A 26,206-nucleotide genomic window follows, 5' to 3' on the forward strand; every position below is an offset into this window, starting at 1 on the left:
ATGGAATCTCTTTCTGCTTCTTTGTATCAAACCATCCTGGTTATTATATGTCTATTTTACAAAGCCGTGTTTCTTCTGGAGATTGTAAGAAGTGGCCGCAGTTTTCACAGCTGTATTGTGTTCACTTTTAATCATTTGCATTTATGGTATGAATTCAGAGAAATAACCACATTATTAGTTTTCTCTGTGTGGAAGCAAGAACCACAGAGGTTGTACTGACGTTAGTAAACATTTTATTACGTGATTGAACAACTACAACCTAAAGTTCACACTGCAGGGGAAAATTTCACCTTGTTCCAGAAGGGATATGGAAGAAGTTGATTGACATTTTCATCATGTTTCCCATTCTCCATGTCTTCACTTCCTCTCCCCAACTCTTCAATGTATGCCACTTTCCCACATTTTCCATTACTTTGCCCTTTTCCCTGTTGCTTCTCTTCCACTCTACACCCCATCTCTTGCACTCGCTGTTCCCACTGTTCCTCTTCTTTGCTCCCTCTGATTCACCACATTCTCTTTCTCACCTTACCTGTTACACAGCTCTCTGCTCCTCCTCTCTCACCTCATCACCATTCCCATTCCCTTTTGGACACACTCACCTCATTTTGCATACCCTGATCAGTATTTGCCAGGTATGTTCAATTTCCTTGAATTTTAGTCTCTGGTGATCCAAAATATTTCTCCTGGATCGAGATGCTCTCTTCCCAGCAAATAGGTCTGAGCTTGCACAGACAGTCCATTAATCAATCTTACTACATCTACAATTTTTAATATAAGATGTGGTCTTAAACACACTGGGCAGATGGTGGAGAAGATGGAGGGTGAATTAGAATCAGCAGATTGTTTATCAGCTGGGTGAAATATTTGCTTCCCATTTGGAAATGCCTGCAATATCTTCCAGTTATTTATCGTCAGAGAGCCAAATTAAGAATGAGAAAAATGCTTTTTTTAATCCAGTTTCCAATTATTTTTTTGACTCTGTTGGATTTTGCTTCTGTTCCTCTGATGACATATTCACATTGGTAACTTTCTCTATTAACTCTGCCCGCTCCTTGACCTCCCTCCATGCCTGAATTCTGTCCAGAAACCCAGGCTTGGCCTCTTCTTTCTCAGACTGAATTAGGAGCTCAATGTCAGCTGGGGTGGATAATGGATTTGGTCTCAGAGCTATCTCTTCAAGTCTTTTAATGCTCAGTGATAATTGTTCAATACATTCCAGCACTGGATTCTGAACCACAACAAACTCTTGCTCAAGACTCTCCATGATTTTTTGCTGAGTCATCTTCTCACCATAGGCTGTCTCATATTTATTTTTCAGCTCATCGTATGTTCTCTTCTCCTTGGTTACAAACCTGTATTTCTGGTTGAAATGAACACTCCAGACACATTTTTTGGGACAGACGGTGCAGTTCCCATTCCTGTCCAGTGCTGCACACCCAGATTTTCCATCATCATTTAGAATCGGACAGGGATAGTGACAGGTGAAGTGACATTTCTGACAGTTGAGCGCAAAGTGACCAGTCCCGCTGATATCTTCCTGAACAGGAACTGTAATTTCAATCTCATTCTCAAAGTCTTTATTTGCTTCCAGCTTCCAGAGTTGGTTCAGAGCCTGTTGTGTTTTCCTGAGTTCCTCCAGTTTTGCCAGGCCTAGTTGGATCATACTTTTCAACTCCTCCACTGCAGTCTCCAACTGTTTACGTTCCTTCAAAACCTCTCTGGTCAAAGATAAACTTTTTGTTTCCATTTTGTTCAGAGCATTAAAGAATTTCTTCATACTGTTTTCTCCCATCTTCCAGAACACCTTTTCAAAATTATCATCGTGCTCTTCTTTGCTGTCATCAGAAGTACACTTATCAGCAGCTTTTCCAGAGGCCGGACACTGGGCAAATACAACTGAATTGTTAAACTTGAAATAAACTGGCATACCATTTTTATCTTTGGGACATGGTACCCCAGCTACCTTCAAAGCCTCCAGAACAGGGGAACTCTGTCCATCTGCAAATGTCACCAATATCTGAATGTTCTCTGCAATATCTTTGCCAAAAACAGAAAGAATTGAATCAAAAATATATTTCTGTGTGTGAGTCAGGTGAGCCAAAGAGGCTTGAACAACAAAACACACAGCATCAATTTGATCAACACCCTGTGGGGAGCTGAAAAACTCTCTGATGTGTTTGGTGATTAATTGATCTCGGCTTATTCCCCTGGAGTCTCCAAATCCTGGTGTATCAATGATAGTCAGAGAGTAATCAATTTTAAATCCTACTTGATGGTGGAGTTCATAGGCAGTGATGGAGGATGTCTGACTTTCAGCCTGGGATTTTCCTGTCTCTTCATGTATTAACTTGTATCTGAAGTCGTCTTCCCATTTCACGCCCAAGATGTAGTTGATCATCCCATTGATGAGGGTCGTCTTTCCTGACCCTGTTGCTCCCAGAACCATAATGGTCGTCATTTTGTGTTTTGTATTGGGTTTTCCAAAGGAGAATTTCACAAGATGTTTCGTACCATCAAATATCTTCGCCTTTAGGTTGAGCTTGTAAATGGAAGGGTTTCCTTTGGATATCAATGGAGATTCTCTCAAAAGTCTCTGGGCTATTCTGTTTGATGCATTTACTGTTTCTATTAAAAGCTCATCACTTGCTGCACTGCAACCTGATTCCCCACAGTCAGCAGACACTCGGACTCTGTATTTTTTCTTTGGTTTCAATCCCTTCAGCTGATAGTGACATTGTGTATCATTTGTCTTCACTTCCTTCCATAATCCACACTCCGTTTTGGACCCAACTGCTGTCTCTTCATTGTATTCAATTTTGTACTGAACTATTTTAACACCATCTCCAATCTGTTTTGGAATGTCCCAAGTCAGAGTGGCAATTGGTGAACAATATTGGAAGGCCAGTTGACCAGGTGAACTTGTAGGACGAGTGATGTACCGACAGCTGTCACTGGCCTTGCTGACACCTACCTTAGACACAGCTCTGTATTGGAAATGATACTCCTTGTGTGGCTGCAACCCAGATATTGTGAAGGACTGGGATTTATCAGGTGTAACCACAGATGTCCATCCCTCCTGCTGGGGGCCTTGGTACTCTACCTTGTAACCCACAATCTCACCGGCACCATATCTGGGTGGATGTAACTGCAGTGTCACACTGTCATGTGATGTTTGACGAACTATTGGTCTCTTTGGCTGTGATAGGGGTTGAAAGCATGGGTTCTCCAAAGACCCTCCCCGATACAGGTAAATAGCTGCTCCGGTTTGGCTGTCATCCTTCACAGATGCAAGAAGAAATTTTATTTTCCCATCTGCTTTGTTGGCTGTGGAAAAGTCCATAAATAATTGAGAAATTTCCTCCATTTTTCGGGAAACAGACCGATGGCAAAACCACTGCTTGCTGTGTTGTGTCGCACAGGCTCCAGTTCCAGGAGTTGGTGACTGCATTTCCTGAGCTGTGAGGGATTGGAGGTAGTTCTTTGCCTCTGACAGATAGAGATCATCCTGATGCACTGATGTAAATGTGAAGCAGACCACATAGTCTATTGTTGGATCCATCAGTTCATCATCCAACTCTCTCTTTGATTTCACCGAAGGTATATCTTCAAACATCCTGAGGTAATGTCCCACGGCCTTCATCTCCTGTTTCTTGTCATCCAACCATGTGGCCAGTGACTGCTGACTGAATGGTGACAGTTCCCTGTTCTTCAGTATATCTGCCAGTAAACCTTGCTTCTCTTTACCTCTCCGGATAGATGGCAAAACTCTTGCTAAAGTCCCCTGGAAAACCCGTTTGTATTCCAAGCACATCTCTCGGAATTGTTTTGTCCCATCTCCAATCTCGGGAAACTGAATGGAGACTCTGTCTTTCAGCATATCATTGCATCTCATCACTGCCTCACTGAGCTGTTCCAGGACACGCTGGCAGTGACTGATCAAACCCACACTTATCTCCCTCACCACCTGAGCAGCTTTTGAGTTTAGTTTACTGAGAGGATAAAGTGTGACTCTCACAGGCACTGAGTTCTCCCCACCTGATCCCAGTAAGCTTGGGAGGGTTGCATAGGTACTGATGGCATCTTGGAATGTGGTGGGATTGTTCTTCAGTGAGAAATCCCCATAAAAGGTGCAGCTAAATTTCTCAGCATTAGACTTCTGTCCCTCCGTCATTTTCAGTGAGTCTTCCCCCTGAACTGCAAACTCAGGGAGTTGTTCAATCATTGCTCCCATATTACGCTGGACATCCTGCAGTTTCTCTGCTGGAGAGACCATTTGATCAAACACAAAGAAAGCCTGGGCCCCATACAGCACTGCTGTAACCACATGGGTTGCCGACCCCTCGTCAAACACACTCGGGTCACTGATGTTCAGCTTCCCCAAGTGACTCATTGTCAGTTTTTCAAATCTGGTCGTTGTTTTGTACTGAAGGGTAACTCGTGCCTGTCGTTTTGATCCCTTTGTGTCAGTGAGATATTTTGCTGATCCTTTCACCTCCACTGCCCCACTCAGCAGACCTGCTTTCAGTGATTCCGACACATTGAGTGCGGCAGCTTTCTTCTCCATGGAGTCCGACGTGATGATGTGAAACTCAGTGCTGGGCCGATCCCGACTACTGAGGTTGTTCTGGAGTGTCTGTGAATCCCACAAGGTGATGCCTGTGGAATAAAGCAACAGGAAACAGTCAAAGTAAGTTCAAATGTGTAAATTACCATGGAGTGATTTCCTGTAAAAGCTGTATTTTGGCCATAAGACATAGGAGAACAATTAGGAAATTCATCAACTCTGCTCCTCTATTTGATCATGGCTGATTTATTATCCAAACCAACCCCATGCATTCTTTCCATAATCTTTCACAGCCTGACTAATCAAAATCCTATCAATCTCTGTTTCTAATATACCCAGCGTGGCCTCCACTGCTATCTGTGGCAATGAGTTCCACAGATTCACCAAACTGTGGCTTAAAAAAGTCCTCCTCACCATTGTTCAAAAGGAACATGCTTATATTCTGAGACTTGGCCTCTGGTCGCTGTGTCTCCCACTATTGGAAATATCCTCACCAAGTTCATTTCATCTCAGCATTAAGTGTTGTTATGAGATTGATCCTCATCCATGTAACCTCCAGCAAATAGGCATATAGCCATGAAATGCTCCTCAGACATTAACCCTTTCATTCAGAATAATTCTAGTTAAATTTCTCGGGACACTTTTCTGGTACCAGTGCATCCTTTCCCAGAAGGCAGCCAAAACTGCTCATAATATTCCAAGTACAGTTTGACTAATGCCTTCTAAACCTCAGAATTACACCCTTGCTTTTATATCGTTCTCTCGAAATGAGTTAATTTTGCATTTGCCTTCCTTACTATTGACTTCACCTGAAAGTTAACCTTTAGAGAACCGTGCAGTAGGATACCCATTTTTCTTTTTTACCTCTGATTTCTGAATTTGCCCCACAATTAGAAACCAGTCTATGCCTTTATTCCTTCCACTCAAATGCATGAACATACACTTCCTTACACTATATTGCATACGCCACTTCTTTGTTCATTGTCTTCGGCTGTCCATGTCCTGCTGCAGACTCCTGCTTTCTGAACTCCACTGATTAGCAAACTTGGCCAGAAAGTAATCAATTCCACCATCTAGATCATTGACATACAGAATAACCTGAAAAGAGATTGACCCAACACTGGTCACTGAGAGCACCACGAGTCACCGGAAACCCCTTTATTCCCATTCTTTTCCTTTTGCCTGCCAGTCAGTCTTATGTCCATGCTATTACCTTTCCAATAATACCATGGGCTCTCTCGTTATTTAACAGCCTCTTGTGCAGCAACTTATCAAGGGAGTTCTGAAATTCCAAGTAAACAACATCCACTGATTCTAATCACAAACAAAAGAAAATCTGCAGATGCTGGAGATTCAAGCTGCACACATAAAATACTGGAGAAACTCAGCAGGCCAGGCAGCATCTACTGAAAAGAGTACAGTCTACGTTCTGGGCTGAGACCCTTCAGCAGGACCTACAGTTGATATTTCGGGTCTGCTGAAGGGTCTTAGCCCGAAACGTCGACTGTACTCTTTTCCATAGCTGCTGCCTAGCTTGCTGAGTTCCTCTGGCATTTTGTGTGTGTTTCACTGACTCTCAATTGTCTACCCTTCCTGTTATTTCCTCAAATAATTCCAATGGATTTTTTGCTGTTGATGATATTCCATTAAGAAAACCATGCTGTCTTTGACTATTTTATCATGTGCCTTCAAGTTCCTTGAAACCTCATCCTTATAGATGGACTCCAACATCTTGCCAACCACGGTAGTCTGTAGTCAGTCTAACTGGCCAATAATTTTCAGTCTTTTGCTTCCCTCCCTTCTTAAAGAGTGGAGTTGTTTGCAATTTTTCAGACCTCCCAATGCATTCCAGAATCTAGTGAATCCCGGTGACTTATCTACCTTCAGACCTTTCACATTCCCAAGCACCTATTCCTTACAGTAGCGACTAAAGTCACTTCTGTCACATGACACTCTCAAATTGCTGGCAGACTGCTGGTGTCTTCCACAGTGAAGAACTGACCAAGATACTGACCAAAATTTCTCCACCATTTGTTCGTCCCCCATTACTCCCTGACCAGCATAATTTTCCAATAGTCCCATACCACTCTTGCCTCTATTTTCTGTTGATATATCTGTAAAACAACTTCTGGTGTCCTCTTTTGTATTGTTGGCTATCTTACCTTCGTATTTTATCTTCTCTCCTTATTGCTCTTTTAGGTGACTTCTATTGGTTTTTAGAAGCTTCCCACTGTATATTGTATCATCTCTTCTATGCTGTCTCTGACTTCCCTTCTCAGCCTTGCTTCTTTTTGAGGATGATCCTATCCTGCACCTTCCGAGTTACTTCAAGAAACTCGAGCAATTTCTGCTCTGGTGTCGTTTTTGCTCAAGTGCCCTTTCAATCAACTTTGACTAGCTCCTCTCCTATACCACTCTACTCCCCTTTAATATTGATATATTTGATTTTAGCTTCTCCCTCTCAAACTGAGGGTCTATTCTATCGTATTATGATCACCACCTCCTAACCTTCCCATTAAGTTCCCCAATCAAATTTGTTTCATTACACAATCTCTAATCCAGAATTATCTTTTCCCTTCTGGGCTTGGAAGCTGTCTCATATGCATTCTAAATGTCTTTCTCTTGGTCCAGCACCAACCTGATTTTCCCCATCTCTCTGCATATTGAAAATCACATTATCATCATAATGGCCTTTTTACATGTCTTTTCCAACTCCCATGGTCATTTGTTCCCCACATCCTGGCTACAGTTCAGAGGCCAGTATATAACACCCATCAGGGTCTTTTTATGCTCACAGTTTCTTTTCTCTACTCGCCAGGGTTTCCACATCTTCTGATCATTTCTTTCTCAGGATTAAATTTGATTTTTGACCAACAGAGACACTCACCACTTCTGCCCACATAGAGTGCCAATAAAAAGTATCGACCACACAACCCTTCCCACACCCTGACGGAAGTTTTCATGTTTCTTTGTTTTACAACATTGAATCAGAGTGGATTCAATTTTGCTCATTTGATACTGATCAACAGAAACAGACTCTTTCATGTCAAAGTAAAAAAGGATTTTTACAAATATAAAACCCCAAATAATTGATTGCATAGGTATTCACCCCATTCAGGTCAGTATTTAATAGATGTGCTTTCATCGATGTGGATAGGACCCTATTGAGCTTTGCGCATATGGACACTGCAACGTTTCCCCATTCTTCTTTATAAAACTGCCCAAGCTCAGTCAGATTGCATGGGGATTGTGAGTGAACAGCCTTTTTCAAGTCCAGCCACAAATTCTTAATTGGGTTGAGGTCTGGACTCTGATTTGACCACTCCAGGACATTAACGTTGTTGTTTTGAAGCCATCCCTGTGTAACTTTGGCTTTATGCTCGGGGTCATTATCTTCTTTCAAGTCGCAGTTCTCTTATAGACTGCATCAGGCTTTCCTCCAGCATTTCCCTGTATTTTGCTGCACTCATTTTACTCTGTACCTTCACAAGCCTTTCAGTGCCTCTGCAATGAAGCATCCCCACGGCACGATGCAGCCAATACCATGCTTCATGTTAGGGATGGTGTGTTTTTGATTACGTGCAGTCTTTGTCTTATGCTAAACATAGTTTCAGACTGATGTCCAAAAAGCTCAACCTTGCTTTCATCTGACCATAGAATCTTCTTCCAGCTGACTTCAGAGTCTCCCACATGCCTTCTGGCAAACTCCAGCCAATATTTCATGCGTTATTTTCAACAGAGGCTTCCTCCCCGTAAGGATGCTGCAACTGGTGTAGCACCCGTACAACAGTTGTTGTATGCACAATCTCTCCCATCTCAGCCACTGAAACTTGTAGCTCCTCCAGAGTTGTCATTGGTGTCTTGGTAGTTTCCTCTCTCATCCCCTTCTTGTGTGGTTAGTCAGTTTTTGAAGATGGCCTGCTCTAGGCAGATTTACAACTGGGCCATTTTCTTTCCATATTTTGTTGATTTCCATGGGAAATTCAGTGACTTAAAAATGTTCTTGTATCCATCTCCTGACTGGTGCTTTTCATTAACCTTTTTGCAGAGATGCGTGGCGTGTTCTTTTGTCATCATGGTTTAGTTTTTGCTAGGATACTGATTCAACAGCAGTTGGACCTTCCAGATACAGGTATATTTCTACTACAATCAATTGAAACACCTTGACTGCACAGAGGTTCATATATAGCTAGGACTCCTTAAGTAATTTTGTGATTTCCAAAACCAGTTGGCTGCCCCAGTGATGATTTGGTGTGCCATGTTAAAGGCAGTGAGTAGTTATGCAATCAATTATTTTGTGTTTTATAATTTGTAAATAATTTAGGTCACTTTGTAGAGATCTGTTTTCACTTTGACATGAAAGACTCTTTTTTTGTTGACCAGTGTCAAAAAAGCCAAATTATATCCATTGTGATTCAGTGTTGTAAAACAATAAAACATGAAAACTTCCAAGGTGGGTAAATACTTCTCATAGACACTGTATCTGTCCTTTCAATATCCCATGGATTCTCGGATGTTAAATTCCCAGCTATGATCTTCCAGCCTCGAATCAGTGATGTCTACAACATAATAACAGCCAATTTCTAATTCTGGAGACTTCTGTAACTTCCCCTGGTCTTTTCCAAGCTGTTAATTATTTATTTTACAGACCTTTCCACAGCCCGAGTTATGTGATTTGCTAGGACCCAGCATAATTTAGGTGGAGCCCAGCCCACCAGAACACCTCCTTGTTTTCCCAAGATGGGGCCAATGTTCCACAAATTCAAGCCCATTCCTCCCTTATCAATCTTTGAGCTGATCTATTTACCCTGTGTCAAATTGCATGTGGCACAGTAAACCATCCAGAGATCATTACCTTGTTGGTTCTACCTTTTAATTTCGTCACTAGCTGCTTAAATTCCTTCAACAGAACATCTTACTTTGTTTCCACAAGGACCACAACAACTGGATCTTTCCTCTTCCATTTCAAGTTCCTCTGCAGGTCAGATGAGATGTTCTGAACCAGGGCACCAGGCAGACAACACAACCTTTGAGACTCACAATCATTTTGTGACAGAGAATTGTATCCATTTAGAATGAATGTATAACATTCTGGACCAACAGAACTAGTTAATTTACTGGTTTAGATCAGTTACCTACCAGAACATCCCTAATTGCCCCTCAGCCAACTGAGACCACAACTGCTCACCAGCCTGATCCCAAACAAGATCCCCGTTACAAACCTCTGTGGTGTGAATGTCACTTATCATCGTGTTGCAAATAGAATCCAAATTGTAGAAATATTGGTGAACATTCACACTTCTGACCTCATGATGAAAGGAAGGTCATTCAAGCAGCAGTTGATAGGTCATGGGAATCTGCCCTGGAGGTTGTATCGGTGTTTGAACTTGAACTGCATGGAGCACAGGAGACAGACCCTTCCAGTGTCATATGCATCTAACAGCCACATTTGTTCATTATTTCTCACCCCATTGGAAATCTTCCCCTTCTGCGTTCCATAATTTCCCCACCTTCCCTGCTACTGAAATATTTTCTCTCTTTAATTTTTGACAAATGATCTCTAGTTGAAACATTCCCTGTTTCAAATTCCCCAGGTGTTGCCTGACCTGTCTGGACTCACACCTCACCCATGGCCAGCAAATAGTTAACAATCTCTGTCTGGATTCCAGCAATCTCCTTCCTGCCTGCCTATGGGATACCTTCCCAGACTCTGGGCATTTAGGCATACTAATAGAATAGAATAGAATTTCACCATCACAGTATCTAATATATTGGAAATATGTGCTTCTTCTTGGTGAATTCAGATGAGGAATAAATTTAAGACTATGTGCTCTGGCTTCATGGACAGACCCTAACATCCAAGATTCCTTGGACTTACCTTTCCTCCTTTGAGAACACATTGGCCCTGAGTTCTGATATTTCCCTTTAGAATGACTCCCACTTGTCTAATGGAGCCTTTGCTGCAGGTAGCTGCTCCCAATTGACCTTGCCAGGTGTTACCTTATGACATTGAGATCAGTCTTATTCCCAGAGCATCCATAGCCATTTGCATAACTACATAACTACTTTGAAACTTGCAGAGTTCTTATCATCATCTTGTGCTTTGTAAACTGGATCTACCACACTGTATTGACCATGTCTGTTTCATATGATGACCTTCCAATACCTGGGATGAGAGTGTCCGACCGGCAGTCGTACAGCGTTCCTAGCTGGAAAGGACGGCCCAGAGCAGTCATTTTCATGACTTCACACATCATTGCACTGAGAGCTGGAAACTCGGTAATCACCTGTGACCTGAAACAGAAGATGTAACAAAATTTAAAAAGCTGAATTCAGTTGACACACATAATGCAATGTATTGAATATGCTCCTGTTTACAGGTGAATTATGAGGACAATTTCAGGACCTCATACGCTAAGGAAAGGTACGTCGCATCCGGAATTTTTCCGGTTAGCAGACGACTTCCTCCCACGCCGCTCTGACATAGTGGGAAATCGCGTACGAGGCAAGTCACAGCAGTGCTTTGCCGTTACTTTCTGCCGAGAGGTCACCCAGCACAGAAAGCGTGCAGGGGAGCCGGCTGGATTCAAACTCGGGAAACTCTCGCCCCGCAGTCCAACGCTGATGCCACTACGCCACCAGCTGGGTCCTCATACGCTAAAACTCTGATACTGCTGTGTTTAAAATACAAGTTGGGTGACATCTGACTGGCTCATTACTTTGCAAAATCTTTGCTATCTACAAGGTGTCTACTTGTGAGGCTGTCCTAATTTTACTGTGGTTGCACACGGGGTACATGGGCAGACGCCAGGTCTGGAGTGTGGACCAAAAATGAGGACAGAGTGTACATTAGGAGCCCAGCCCGGAGTGTGTACCGGTGGTCCTGTGTGTGGACAGAGCTGGGATCTGGGGGTTGGAGCCACAATGCTGAAGCTAGGAACTGTAAAGTGGATGTCTTGTGGATCGTGACATTACAGTATAGGAGATGCTGAATACCTTACACGGTACGAGTTTTGAGATACAGTGCCTTGTAAAAGTATTCAGCCCCCAAAAATATTTTCCCCTTTTACTGTTTAATTTTCTCAAATTAAAATATGTTGAAGTAGGATTTTTGAGTTAATCTACAAAGCATTGTGCATCATGTCCAGGACTGAAAAGGTTACTGTATGAGGAATGTCTGGTAGCTCTTGGGCTGTATTCCTTGGAGTTCAGGAGAATGAGGGGGGATCTCATAGAAATATTGTGAATGTTAAAAAGCCTAAACAGACTAGATATGTCGAAGTTATTTGCCATGGTAGGGGAGACTAGCAGAAGAGGACACGACTTTTGGATTACAGGATTCCATTTATAGACAATAGACAATAGACAATAGGTGCAGAAGTAGACCATTCGGCCCCTCGAGTCTGCACCGCCATTCTGAGATCATGGCTGATCATTCACTATCAATACCCAGTCCCTGCCTTGTCCCCATATCCCTTGATTCCCCTATCCATCAGATATCTATCCAGCTCCTTCTTGAAAGCATCCAGAGAATTGGCCTCCACCGTCTTCCGAGGCAGTGCATTCCACTGAAGAGAGATGCTCAGAAATTACTTTAGTCAGACAGTGGTAAATCTGTGGAATTTATAGCCACGAGCAGCTGTGGAGGACAATTCATTGGGTGTATTTAGCGCAGAGATAGATAGGCTCTTGATTAGTCAGGGCATCAAAGGGAATGGGGTGAAGGCAGGGGAGAGGGGATGGCAGGAAAAATTGGAACAGCCCTTGATTGAATAGTAGAGCTGATTCGATAGGCCAAATAACCAACTTCTGCTCCTATATCTTATGGTCTTAAAAGAAACTTGTGAACAATTTACGAAGAACTAAAATCCAAAATTTTGAGGCTGAAGAAGTATTAATTCTCTTTGTACTATAATTAGTATGCTAACTTTCTTCAGGTCCAATACTGTGTATTACCTTACCAACTCAGCCAATCTGTTGATGTAAAAAATTGGAGGATGTGCTATTTTCATTAATTCATAACAGTAAATACCCTCTCTCTCTGTAAGGTCCACTCCAAAAGTAAGGTAGATTTTCGGCAGACTAAACCAAATTGATGACAAAAGAATACTCAAGACAAGTCAGGGAAATGATAATAGAGAAGCTCCAACATGGGGAATGGTACAAGTCCATCTCAAAGACACTGAACATAGTCAGAGCTCAGTGCAGTTCATTGTGGAAAAGTGGAAGAATATGAAACCATAGCCACACTGCCCAGGTCAGGCCACCCTTCTAAACCTCGTCACCAGAGAAAAATGGCACTTGTAAGAGAGGCCACCGTGATCCCAACAGTCATTCTGAGTGAGCTGCAGAAGTCAGTGGCTGCAAATGGAGATAAAGTTCATGGTTCCACTATCTCTAAGGCCTTGCACAAAAAGGGTATTTATGGAAGGGGGCAGGGAAGCAACCCTGGCTAATGCAAAAAGCATAATCTTACCCGGTAAAAATTTGTGTCACTTAGAAAGTACTGTACAGATGTGAAAGAAGGTCTTGTGGTCAGCTGAGACTAAAGTGGAAGATTTTCACCTCAACACTACATGGTATGAGTGGAGTAAATTGTGCAACATGCTATGGCCATGTTTTTCAGCAGCAGAGACTGGAAATCTGGCCAAGATTGATAGAATGCTGAATGCTGCTAAGTACACAGAGATCCTGGAATCAAAACCTGTTAGCCTCTGCAGAAAGCTTAAACCGGGGAGGAAATTTGTTTTTCAGCAGGGCAATGACCAAAAGCAAACTGCCAGAGCATCCATGGAATGGCTTTAAATAAGATAATTGATGTCCTTGAGTGGCCCAGTCAGAGTCTGGACCTTAGCCTGATTAATAATCTCTGGCAAGACCGCGAGACCACTGCACACTGCCACTGATCAACTAACCTGGCTCAGCTTCAGCAAATTGGCCAGGAGGAATGGAGAAATTTTGCTCCATTACATTTTGCAAAAAGCAAAAAGAGACTTTTCCAAACAGATTGCTGCTGTAATAGTGAATTTAAAGAGCAAACACGAGGAAATCTGCAGATGCTGGAAATTCAACACACACAAAATGCTGGTGGAACACAGCAGGCCAGGCAGCATCAATAAGGAGAAGGGTCTCGGCCCGAAACGTCGACAGTGCTTCTCCTTATAGATGCTGCCTGGCCTGCTGTGTTCCACCAGCATTTTGTGTGTGTTGTTGCTGGAACAGCTGTGAGAGGTGGTCCAACTGAGTACTGAGCAAAGGGGGATGAATACTTCTGAACTGCTGACATTTCAGTTTTTGATTTTTTGTTTTATGTGTTTAAATATTTTTCTGTTTTGGGGGCTGTACTATGAAAAAAGGAGCATGTGATCTAGAAATAAAAATTTTCAGTTAAGTTGATTAAAATCCTCATTCTTGTGAACAAAGGGTTGGGGGGTCGGGGCTGAATAATTTTACACAGGATTTCAGTTCCTTGGCCTGACCAGGTTTAGCCAGGAACACTGCAGGAGGATGATGAATATTCTGCTTATTTAACAAGAGTGGCAAAGAAAACCTTGTGAATTCTAGTCCAGAACATTGAAATCTGTGAAAGGGAATTTACTGCAGAGGATACTGAGAAATGAGACATCTGTAAAGACAGGGGATGAGTAGGCATTGTCAGCGTGGCTTAGTGCACGGGAGGTCATGTCTGACAAGTGCATTTTCCGATGATGTGACCAAGAAAGTTAATGTGAGAGGGGAAGTAGATGTTGGTTTTATGGAACTCAGTAAGTTTTTGTGGCCACGTTTGCAGACAATAAAACTATGAGTGAAGGGGCAGGTAGGGTTGAGGAAACAGAGGACTTGAGCAGATTATGTGAATGGACAAAGAACTGGCAGATGGAATACAGTACAGGGAAGTGTATGGTCAAGCAGTTTTGTAGAAGGAATGAAGGCATAGTGAACTTGAATCTGGCATTCGAGCTGTGCTTAGCCATGCAGTCATAAGTGTAAAGTAAGGGAAGCAAGGGGCTAAAACAGGTGCTCCTGTGCTGATGGAGACAGTGGAGGAGATGCTGTTGCCAACCTGAACTGACCAGGATCTGCAAATGAGGAAATCAACAATCCAATTGCACGAGGTACTATTCAGGCCAAGGTCTTGGAGCTTCTTGATTAGCTTCAAGGGGATGATGTTATTGAATGCTGAACTGTAGTTGAGAAAAAACATCATGATGTATGCATCTTTGGTGTCCAGATGTTCTAGGGATGCGTGAGGAGCCAATGAGATAGCATCTACTGTGAACCTGTTACACTGGTAGGCAAATCAGAGAACTTCTCAGGCAGGAGTTGGTATGTTTCATCACTAACCTCTCAAAACACTTCATCACCGTGGATGAAAGTGCGACTGGGTGATCATCATCCTTGCAAACTGCCACCCTTTCTCCACACTCACTTTCTTCCCTTGTCCTTGAACATGTTGCCCCATATTTGTGCACATTTCCTCCAGAAAGCAGGTCTGAACTCAGTGACCAGTTTTGTAATTTGTGACAGAAATAAAGCTTCCCAAAAACACTTTGATTTGATGTTGTGGTGATGATGTAGAACATACTGTATGACAGTATACCACAGGAACAGCACATCTGTGCTGAATATAAAACAAAGTTATAAAAATCCAATCAGTCTGCACATTGTCCACATCCCGCTGTTCCCTACACTGATGTCCTCCAGTATTTGACACTCCGGAAAAAGACTCTGACTATCTGTACCACCCATAGCACAACACACTGCTATCAGGTCACCCATCAGCCTCTGAGACTCGACACAGAGAAAAACTGAAGGGCCACAAAGGTATAGTCAAGGGAGGCAGAGAACACTGAGAGGACTGCTTTGAACCGATCGACTCAACCATATTCCCGGATTCAACTTTGGATCTGAATAACAGCCACAGCTTTCACTGACTTCATCAAGACTTGTGTGGATGAGTGTGTATTTTTGAGAACATAATGAGTCTTGCCAAACTAGAAGCCATTGATGAACCAGGAGATTCAGAGTTTACCCTGCAGCAGATCTGTGGTGTCCAAGACCGATGGGCCAGACATCATGAAGAAGTCCACACATGATGTATGGAAGGCCACCATGAGAGTGAAACGCAATTTCATGTGATTAGATACACAATCGGACACACAACAGCTGCAGCAGGGTCTGAATGCCGTTACTTCTTATAAGACAAAGCCTGTCATCACAAGTGTCAGCTTCAAACCCTGATCTGATCAAGGCCTTTTATGATTGCTTTGAAAAGGAGAATATATCTTTAACCGTGCAAATCCCCAAGCATTTGGCAAAACTATGATCTCTGATCAGAGGACAACATGGGGACATCCTTCAAGAGGATGAATCCTCAGAAGGGTGAACACAACAGTGTACCTGACAGGATACTGGAAAGCTGTGCCGACCAACTGGCTGGAGTGATCAAGAACATCTTCAACCTGTCCCTGTTGCAGTCGGATGTTCTCACTTGGCTCAAATGGCATCGATCATACTTGTGCCCAATAAGAGTCGGGTGAGCTGCCTCAAAGACTACTGCTGTAATGAAGTGCTTTGAGAGGTTGGTCATGGCTAGAATATCTCCTGCCTGAGCAAGGACCTGGACCTGCTGCGGTTTGCTACTGCCAGTATTGCTGCTCCGATTGAACTGTACTGCTGTGCAAAACAACAAATTTCACAACATGCCAGTGAAATAAACCTGATTCTGATTCTAATACAGGTCTACAGCCGATACAATCTCACTGACTCTCCACTCACATGGGAGAGGATTTATCCTGTGCCTAATACATTGATGAAATACCAGGGGCTCCACTTCACTAGGAGTTGAAGGAGATTTGGTCCATCACCAAAGACTTGCAAATTTCTACAGATGGAGGGCATTCTGCCTGGTTCCATCACCATTTGGTGTGGAGGCCCCAGTGCTCAGGATCGTGAGAGGCTATCATGGACAGAATATGCCACACCATCGAGAACATGCTGTCAACCTGAAATGTTGGTTCTTCCTTCCTCTCTGTAGATGTTCTGACTGGCACAGTTCCTCCAGAATTTTGTGTGTATTAAGTTGGTGTCTCAAGGCAGTGACATCCAACATTAAGGACCGTCAACAACGGTTTCGTACCCTCTTCTCATTGCTACTAGTGGAGAGGAAGTACAGAGCCTGAGGAACCACATTCAATGTTTCAGGAATAGATTCTTCCACTCTTCCTTCAGATTTCTGAACAATCCATCAATCCATGAACACAATCCACTATTCCTTTTTGCATTAATTAGTTACTATCATTTATTATCATTCTAATGCTGAAAAACAATGAATTTCATTACCAATGTCAGTGATAATAAAACTGATTATTGATTCATTTTGTGTGTTGCTTCAGATTCCAGCATCTGCAGTCTCTTGTCTATCCTGTAGAGGGCGACTGAATTATCAAGCAAGCGGTGGAAAACAGCAAAGACAGGGAGACTATATTCCTCCTGGTAACAAGTGATGAGGAAATGTAATACATCATGATTGGCTGTTTGGAGAGAGCGTTCTTCTTTTGTCTCTTGATTCCATTGGATATAAACAATATTCCGCTGCTTCTTGAATATATTGAATGATTTATCTTTAATTACTTTCACACAATAGAACTGAACATGTTCACTATGACCTTAGAGAAGAAATTTCTCTTAATCAACGTATATTGATTATAAAAATGATTACAATAGTGAAGACTATATAAAAAAATTAAGAATATTCTGGAGGGTATCAGGAAAGCAAAGAGAAGTTATGAAATGCATCTGGTTAGGAAGGCTGAGGAAAGTCCCAAGAAGTTCAATAGCCATAAGAATCCGTCAAAAAGCGTCGTCCATCATCAGAGATCCTCACCACCCAGGCCATGCGCTTTCCTCACTGCTGTCATCAGGCAGAAGGGACAGGTGCCTCAGGACTCACACCACCAGGTTCAACAACAGTTACTACCCCTCAACCATCGGGACCTTGAACAAAAGGGGATCACTACACTCATTTCAAGACTCTTCTAACTTGTTACTTCATGCTCATTATTTAAAATGGTGACTAGGGAGGGAGCCGCAGGTGGGAGTTTTAATATACCTCCTCATTGTTCACCGAGGAAATTGTCATGGTTTCGTAAGAGTTAAGGGAAACAATGGAGATGTATTGGAGAAAATTCATATTATCAGGAGGAGGTATTGGCAGCCCTACAGTGCTTTAAGGTGGATAAATCCCCAGAGTCTGACAAAGAGAATCTCCGATGTTGTAGGAGGCCGGATAAAGACACTGAAGGGGGCCGTATGGTAATGTTTTCTTTATCAGTAGCCATAGGTGAAGTTCCCAAAGACTGGTACTCACTGTTGTCCCATCATTTAAGTTGGCAAAGACAAGCGAGGGAACTACAGACCTGTCAGTCCGATATGAGTAGAGGGGATGTTATGGAGGGAATTCTGAAGGACAGGATCTGACAACATTTGGATTGACAGTCTCATTAGGAGGAGTCTCCCTGGCTTTGTGCATGGGAAGTTATGCTTGACTGGGGAGAAATGGTCAATTGGCTTAGAGTTAGGAAGATGGTTATTTCTCAGAATGAAGGCCTGCATCAAATTTCATGTCACAGGGGTCAGTGCTGGGGCCTTTCTAGTTTGTTTATGTATTTTTGGATGAAAGTTTACAAGTCATGGTTAATCTGTAATGAGACTAAGGTAGGTTGTGTAGAAGCCTATGTAAAATTACAAGGAATCTTGATCAGTTCAAGACTGAAGGGTTGAGGTTTGGCAAATGGATATCAATCCAGTTTAATGTGAAGTATTGTGTTTTGGGAGTGCACACCAGGAAAGGACTTACACTATGACTGATTACGCTGTTCGTAGTGGTAGTGTTATGGATCAGTGGGTCGGTGGAGTACAAGTGTATCAGTGACTGAAATCAGTGTCACAGGTCATTTGGGTGGTGAAGAATGTATTTTGCCTACTGGCCTCTGTGGTGAACTACATATACCTGTCTGGACATGCACCCCCCCCCCCCCACCGCTGACTGCTCCTGTGGCTCCTCCCACAGACCCCTGTATAAAGGCGATTGGAGGCACTGCTCCTCCCTCAGTCTCCAGGATGTCGTATGGTGATTTCTTGCTGCTGACTGCTCTTTTCCAGCGAATAAAAGCCTATATCTCACCTCACGTCTCCGAGTTATTGATGGTGCATCAGCCTCATCAGACAGGGCACCAGGTACAGGACTTGGGAAGTTATTTTGCAGTTACAGAATAATTTGCTAAGTCTGCACTGGGCTACTGTGTACAGTTTTGGTTGTCCTTCTATGGGAAAAAAGTTATTAACCTTGTAAGGGTACAGAACTGATTTAGCAGTATGTTGGCTGGACTTGGAGGTGTAAGTTACAAGGAAAACCTGTGTAGACTAGGAATTTATTGCCTGTAACTTAATAGACTGAGAGCCAATAAGACCATAAGATACAGGAGCAGCGGATTGACAGAAGCTACAGAAATTTGTAAAATTTGTCTGCTCCATCTTAGGTAATAGCTTCCATAATATCCAAGACATCTTCATGGAGTGATGCCTCAGAACGGTGGCATCCATCATTAAGGACCCCCATCACCCAGAACATGCCCACTTTTCATTGTTACCACAAGGAAGCAGGTAGAGAATCCTGAAGCACACATTCAATGATTCAGTAACAGCTTCTTTCCCTGAGCTATCTGATTCCTTAATGAACATTGAACCCACGAACAATACCTCATCTTTTCCCCCATAGTACTTCTGTTTTGCACTATTTTTACTCTAATTATTTAATATACACATATCTTACTGTAATTCATTTACATTTCTTTCTTTCCATATTATCATGTATTGCATAGTACTGCTGCTGCTGAGCTAACAAATGTAATGACACATGCTGGTGATAATAAACCTGATTCTGACTCTGATTATGATCTTCTACCTTCTCCCTGTATCCCTTTATGACCTGGACAATAGAAACACAGAAACACAGAAAACCTGCAGCACAATACAGGCCCTTTGGCCCACAAAGCTGCGCTGAACATGCCCCTACCTTACAAATTCCTAGGCTTTACCCATAGCCCTCTATTTCTCTCAGCTCCATGTAGCGATCCAGAGTCTCTTGAAAGACCGTATCGTTTCCCCCTCCACCACCATCATTGGCAGCCCATTCCTCGCACTCGCCACTCTCTGCGTAAAAAAACACCCCCGAAATCTCCTCTGTACCTACTTCCAAGCACCTTAAAACTATGCCCTCTCGTGCTAGCCATTTCAGCCCTGTGGAAAAGCCTCTGACTACTCTCACAATCAATGCCTCTCATTATCTTGTGCACCTCTATCAGGTCGCCTCTCATCCTCTGTCACTCCAAGGAGAAACGGCCTAGTTCGCTCAACCTATTCTCATAAGGCATGCTCCCCAATCCAAAATCTATCAACCTCTGCCTTCAATGTACATACAGATGGCCTCCACAGCTGCCTGTAGCAAAGAATTCCACATATTCACCACTTTCTGGCTAAAGAAATTTCTCATCTCCATTGTAAAAGGACACTGCTTAATTCTGACGCCATGTCCTCTGATCTTAGACTCTCCCTTCATAGGAAATATTCTCTCCACATCCACTCTATCAAGGCCTTTCACCATTCAATAGATTTCAATAAGTTCACCCCCCATTCTAGTAAATAAAAGCTAGTAAAATTCAATCCTGGAATCATTTTCATGAACCTTCTTTGAACCTTCTCAGGTTTCTGCACATCCTTTCTCAGATAAGGGGCCCAACACAGCTCAGAATACTTCCAGGCCTCTCAAGTGCTTTATAACGTATCAACTTTACATCCTTGCCTTTATATTCTAGTCCTCTTGAAGTGAATGGTTAACATCAGATTTGCCTTCCTCACCACAGAATCAACCTGCAGATTACCCTTTAGGGAATCCGGAACAGGGACTACCAAGTCCATTTGCAACTCAGTTTCTTTGTATTTTCTCTCCATTTAGAAAATAGTCAACCCTTTTATTTCTTCTACCAAAGTGCATGACCATACACTCTCCAGCACTGTCTTCCATCTGCCATTTCTTTGCCCATTTTCTGAGACTGCATGTCCTCCTATAGCCTCTCTACTTCCTCAAAACAACCTGCCCCTCCACCTCTCTTCATATTGTTTGTTAACTTTGCAATAGAGCCATCAATTCCATCATGCAAATCGTTGACATATAACATTAAAAGAATCAGTCCTAACACAGACCCCTGTGGAAAACCACCAGTCATTGGCAGCCAAACAGAAAAAAGCTCCCTTTATTCCCAGGCATTGCCTCCTGCAAATCAGCCTCTGCTTTACCCATGCTAGAATCTTTTGGTAATCTCATGGGCTCATATCTTGATAAGCATCCTCATGTGTGGCAGCTTGTCAAAGATCTTCTGAAAATCCAAGTACACAACATCCACTGATCCTTCTTTGTTCATCCTGCTTGTTATTTCTTCAAAGAATTCAGTCAGATATGTCCGGCAAGATTTTCCCTTAAGGAAACCATGCTGACTATTGCCTATTTTATCATGTGCCTCCAAGTCTCCTGACACCTCATTCTTAATATTTGACTCCAACATCTTCCCAACCACTGAGGTCATACTAACTGGCCGATAGTTTACTTTCATCACACAAAATGCTGGACAACTCAGCAGCCCAGGAAGCATCTACGGAAAATAGTAGTCGATGTTTTGGGCACTGATCCTTTGTCAACTGTACATTTTTCCATAAAAAGTTCCTCCAGCATTCTGTGTGTGTTGTTTGGATTTCCAGCATCTGCAGATTTTCTCTTATTTAGTTTATGTTCTCTGCCTCTCTCCTTTCTTGAAGAGTGGAATGACATTTGCAATTTGCCAGTCTTCTGGAATGAAGATCATTGATTCTTGAAAGATCATTAATAGTGCCTCCACCATTTCTTCAGTCATCTCTTTCAGGACCCTGGGGTGTACCCCATCTGGTCCAGGTGACCTATCTACCTTCAGACATTCCAGTTTCTCAAGAACCTTCTTTCTTCTAATAGTAAATTCACACACTTCATGACACCTGGACCTTTCACCATACTGCTAATGTCTTCCATAGTGAAAACTGTAACGAAATACTTATTCAGCTTGTCCATTACTTATTCAGTAATGGTTACCCATTACTACCTCTCTAGTATCATTTTTCAGTACTCCGATATCCAACCTCGCCTCTGTTTTACACTATGTATCTGAAATAAAAGACAAACTGACTTTGGCCTATTTTATCATTTGACTCCAAGTACCCAAAAACCTCATCTTTAATGATAGACCAACATCTTTCCAATCACTGAATTCAGGCTATTTGGCATACGATTTCCTTACTCAGCTACCCTCCCTTCTTAAAGAGTGGAGTGACATTTGCAATTTTCCTGTCTTCAGCAACCTTTTGAGAATCTAGACACAATCTCATCAGTTTTCTCTTTCAGAACACTGGGGTGTAGTCCATCTGGTCCAGGTAATGTATCTACCTTCAGACCTTTCAGCTTCCCAAGCATCTCCTTCATAGTTAATAGCAATGACACTCACTTCTGCCCCCAGACACTTCTGCATTTCTAGCATTCTGCTGGTGTCTTCTACTGTAAAGACTGATACAAAATACCATTTAAATTCTGCAGCCAATTTTTAATCCTCCATTCCCAGCTCACCAGCGCAACCGCACAGTGTCCGATATGCACTCCGATCTCAGTTTTACTCGTTATATATTTGAAAAAACTTTTTCTATTCTCTTTGATATTATTGGCTAGCTTACCTTCATATTTAATCTTTTTCTCAAGTTTGAATTTCAAAACACATTTATTATCAAAGTCTATGTAAATAGCACAACCATGAGATTTGTCTGCTTACAGGCAGCCAGAAAACAAAAAAAAACGAGAAGAACTCATTAGACAAGACCAACATCCAATTCCTCAATGTCATGGTTGTCATTATTAGTTGGTAAAGTGATAGAAATTAATACCACAGCAAGATTCAAAATGCCTCTACACTGGCACAGGAACAATTAGGAAAAGGAAGGGAGGGGCGTACAGTGCACCAAATATCACAGTCAAAATCAAGTTTGTCACACACACAAGAACATGCATGAACAGGTTCAATTAAAACTTTATTGCTTCAGCATCACAGGCACATATCATTTAAGTCGCGTTCAGAAAGAAATTGTACACTTCGTAATACACGAAATGTTTAGTTTAGATGTGATTAGCTTCCATTGGCATCCTGGTCGGCACATACACCCGATCTGAATGGGTTGTTCCTGCGCTGTACCGCTCTGTGGTCTGATCTAACATTACTGACTACAATAAAATAGCGCAAAGCAGATTGTTATTGAGCGTTTAGTCGTTTCGTGAACAAGGGGCGGTTTGGTTTCTTCAACTGACACACAATTGGAAATATCAATTTAAACCAAAAAGTAGAGACTTACAGAAACACTCAACACTACTGTGCACGCGCGCACACATACACACACCCCAATACTTCACTCAGAAGCAATAGGCTTCACTCGGGTGTCCGTCTGTAACCGATGAGGCTGGGTCTTCCCTAACGTCTTGTAATTTTGGTTGCTCCCGATTAATCCTATCTCCTAAGGTCCATACTTAACTGTGTCCATGGCTTTATTATACCTTGAGAAGTTAGGTTCAATTTAGTTTAAATATTACGCAACCATGCATGAATATAGCCAAAAGAAAGAGAATTCCTCCAGAGCCAAAATTGAAAGCACGTTACCAAAAGCACACTGCACATAGCACAAAAAGCACACACGGTAACAGCGCCAGAAAAAAAATACAGTCACAAAGGAAATGAAGATAGCCAAAGATCCAGAGAGGCAAGAGTGCAGATTGTCCTGGTCCAGCTTGTCCTTCCAGACAGCGAACACCAGATGGCAGCACTGCTGGGAGGGACCAGCACCCACCCCAGCTTGATTCCAACGGATTCAGTAGAGGCTTCTGCTTTTTCCTACAATGTCTCAGCTCTCCACGCCTGGGCAAAGGCAACAGGCCACGGCATCTGAGGGGACCCTGCAGCCTATCCCTATTCCTCACCAGAATTGAGGAAATGCAGCTCCCCCGCCGTCAGTCTTCCCAATGAATGGAGTTGCAGTATTCTATGTGAATAAGTCCAACAAGGGCTCGCAAGCCCAATAAAAATGTCCAAGGTGATCACTCCTCCATTTCCTGGATTGTCCGACGTCTCGGCACAACAGCACGCAACCAGTCCAAGCGACAACACAACAATAATACACAATAATCCAGCTCCATCGCTATCGAGTAACTTGCTGATGGCACTGATGCAATCGTCCTTCAGTACTTGAAGTACTTGCCTGACTAACAAACTTTTTACTCACCTGTAGAGAGACTGTCCGTCTGCAGCTGACCAGGGGTTGCAGCGATGGTTCGAGTGGCCTCGCCGGGAGACGCCAGCTGCACCGTCTGTCCGTGGGTCAGACTCCGGACCTCACTGTACTGATTAGAAACCCCCGTGCTGGGAGCTCTGATGCGCCGAGGTGTTTTCAAACCCCTCCTAGAGTTGTTATTAATGTAAGTGGCGATGTTTACAGGCGAAAAACAGCCTGAACTGTTCAAGTACAGCCCTGGGTTCCTTCTCCGCATTCCGGGGCGGAGTCGTGCACATATACTTTCTGATTCGCACATCATAGTTCCGTTTTCCAGTGCAAAGACTTTCCGGGAAACACTGAATGCGTCTTGTGTAGTAGCGAACAACAAATACGACAAAGAGCAGGAGTTTTCGCTGACGTGCTGCAAAGTTGCAGGACCGCACTCTCTCCGCGTTGTCAGTCGAGTAAAAGAGAGTTGGGGGGTGGGGGGCATTACCGAAGTTGGAGAAACCGATGTTCAGGCCTCCAGGTGTCCACTCAGTACAATTCAGCATTCTGTTCCCACACCCACATCATGTGTCTGTGGCCCCCGCTACTGCCACTGAGGCCAAACTCGCAACACTTCATATTGTCCCTGGATAGCGTGGTGTGAGATGGATTTCACTATCGTCCCGTAATTTCTACCCTCCCCCCCATATTCCCTTCCCTGTTGTCTTTTTCTCTCCCTCCCCCCATTCCCCAGCCCCCGTGAACAGCTCATTGCCTCCATCTGGTTCCCCTCCTCCTGTCTTTAACCTTGGGGCGCTGTGGTCTCCCATTTCATTTATTTTTCTTCGATCCTTTACCTCCTCCATCTCCTGGGTTCTTACATCACTTCCCAACCCCCTCATGTGGCCTCACCTATCACCCGCAGTCTGTCATTTGCATCTTCCCCCTCGCACGACCATTTGATTCTGTTGTTCCCAATTTACTCTCCCTTGTTCTTGCCTGAAAGTTTGGGTTACCCCAACTAAATACTCTTCCATAACTCAATACTTACAATAATTATCCTTATCTATAACTATATTAAAGACCTCAAGACAAAGGAGCAGAAGTAGGCCATTCGGCCCATTGAGTCTGCTCCCCCACTCCACCATGAGCTAAACTATTCTCCCATATAGGTCCAACTTTTGGCTTTTTCCCCATATCCCTTGATACACTGATTAATTAGAGACCTATTAATCTCCTCCTTAAACACCCTCAATCATCAGGCCTCCACACCTGTATGTGGCAATGAATTCCATAAATCCAGGACTCTCTGGCTAAAAAAAATTCTCCTAATCTCTGTTTTAAATGGGTCCCCTCTAATTCTAAGACTGCGGCCTCTTGTCCTGGACTCACTCACCAAGGGAAACAGCCTTTCCACATCTACTCTGTCCAACCCTTTCAACATACGAAATGTTTCAATCAGATTCCCTCTCATTCTTCTAAACTCTAATGAATACAGTCCAAGAGCCGACAAACACTCCTCATATGTTAGTCCCTGCATTCCAGGAATCATCCTCGTAAATCTTCTCTGAACTCTCTCCAACATCATTACATCCCTTCTAAGATAGGAGGCCCAAAACACCACACAGTATTCCAAATGTGGTCTCACCAGTGCCCCATAGAGCCTTATCAACACCTCCTTACTCTTATACACTATTCTTCTTGAAATGAATGCCAACATAGCATTTGCCTTCCTTACTGCTGATCCAACCTGGTGATTAACCTTTAGGGTATCTTGCACAAGTCCCTTTGCACTTCCGATTTTTGAATTTTCTCTCCATCTAAATAATAATCTGCCTGATTATTTCTTCTTCCAAAATGTACAACCGTACGTTTCTCAACATTGTATCTTATCTGCCATTTCTTTGCCCGTTCTCCTAAACTGACCAAGTCTCTCTGCAACCTTTCTGTTTCTTCAACACTTCTTCACCTATCTTGGTGTCATCTGCAAACTTAGCCACAAAACCATTTATTCCATAATCTAAATCATCTATATACAGTGTAAAAAGATGCAGCCCCAACACCGACCCCTGCAGAATATTACTAGTAAACGGCAACCAAACCAGAATATGATCCCTTTACTCCCACCCTTAGCTTTCTGCCTAACAGCCAAAGCTCCACCCATTCCAATATCTTTCCTGTAATTCCATGGGCTCTCATCTTACTAAGCAGCCTCTTACGCAGCACCTTATCAAAGGCCTTTTGAAAATCCAAATACACAAC

General features: G+C 42.9%; 1 protein-coding gene across 1 annotated transcript; it reads right to left on the minus strand.

Annotated features, from left to right (window-relative positions):
- On the minus strand, positions 1-24,002 carry LOC132394471 (uncharacterized). The gene is made up of 3 exons (XM_059970670.1): positions 23,966-24,002; positions 10,731-10,858; positions 1-4,656 (listed from the first exon to the last, which is right to left on the minus strand). The coding sequence occupies exons 2-3, from the start codon at positions 10,819-10,821 to the stop codon at positions 965-967; spliced, it is 3,783 nt and encodes a 1,260-aa protein (XP_059826653.1). The 5' UTR covers positions 10,822-10,858; positions 23,966-24,002; the 3' UTR covers positions 1-964.
- Positions 24,003-26,206: the final 2,204 nt, after the last annotated feature.

Source organism: Hypanus sabinus, chromosome 5 (genome assembly GCF_030144855.1).
Source record: "Hypanus sabinus isolate sHypSab1 chromosome 5, sHypSab1.hap1, whole genome shotgun sequence".
NCBI classification, from domain to species: domain Eukaryota; kingdom Metazoa; phylum Chordata; class Chondrichthyes; order Myliobatiformes; family Dasyatidae; genus Hypanus; species Hypanus sabinus.

Excerpts from the sequence above, each read along its gene's own strand:
- LOC132394471 (XM_059970670.1), bottom strand. The coding sequence starts at position 10,821 with ATGATGTGTGAAGTCATGAAAATGACTGCTCTGGGCCGTCCTTTCCAG. Across the intron at positions 4,657-10,730 it reads GTCGGACACTCTCATCCCAG|GCATCACCTTGTGGGATTCA; the intron begins GTATTGGAAGGT and ends TTTATTCCACAG.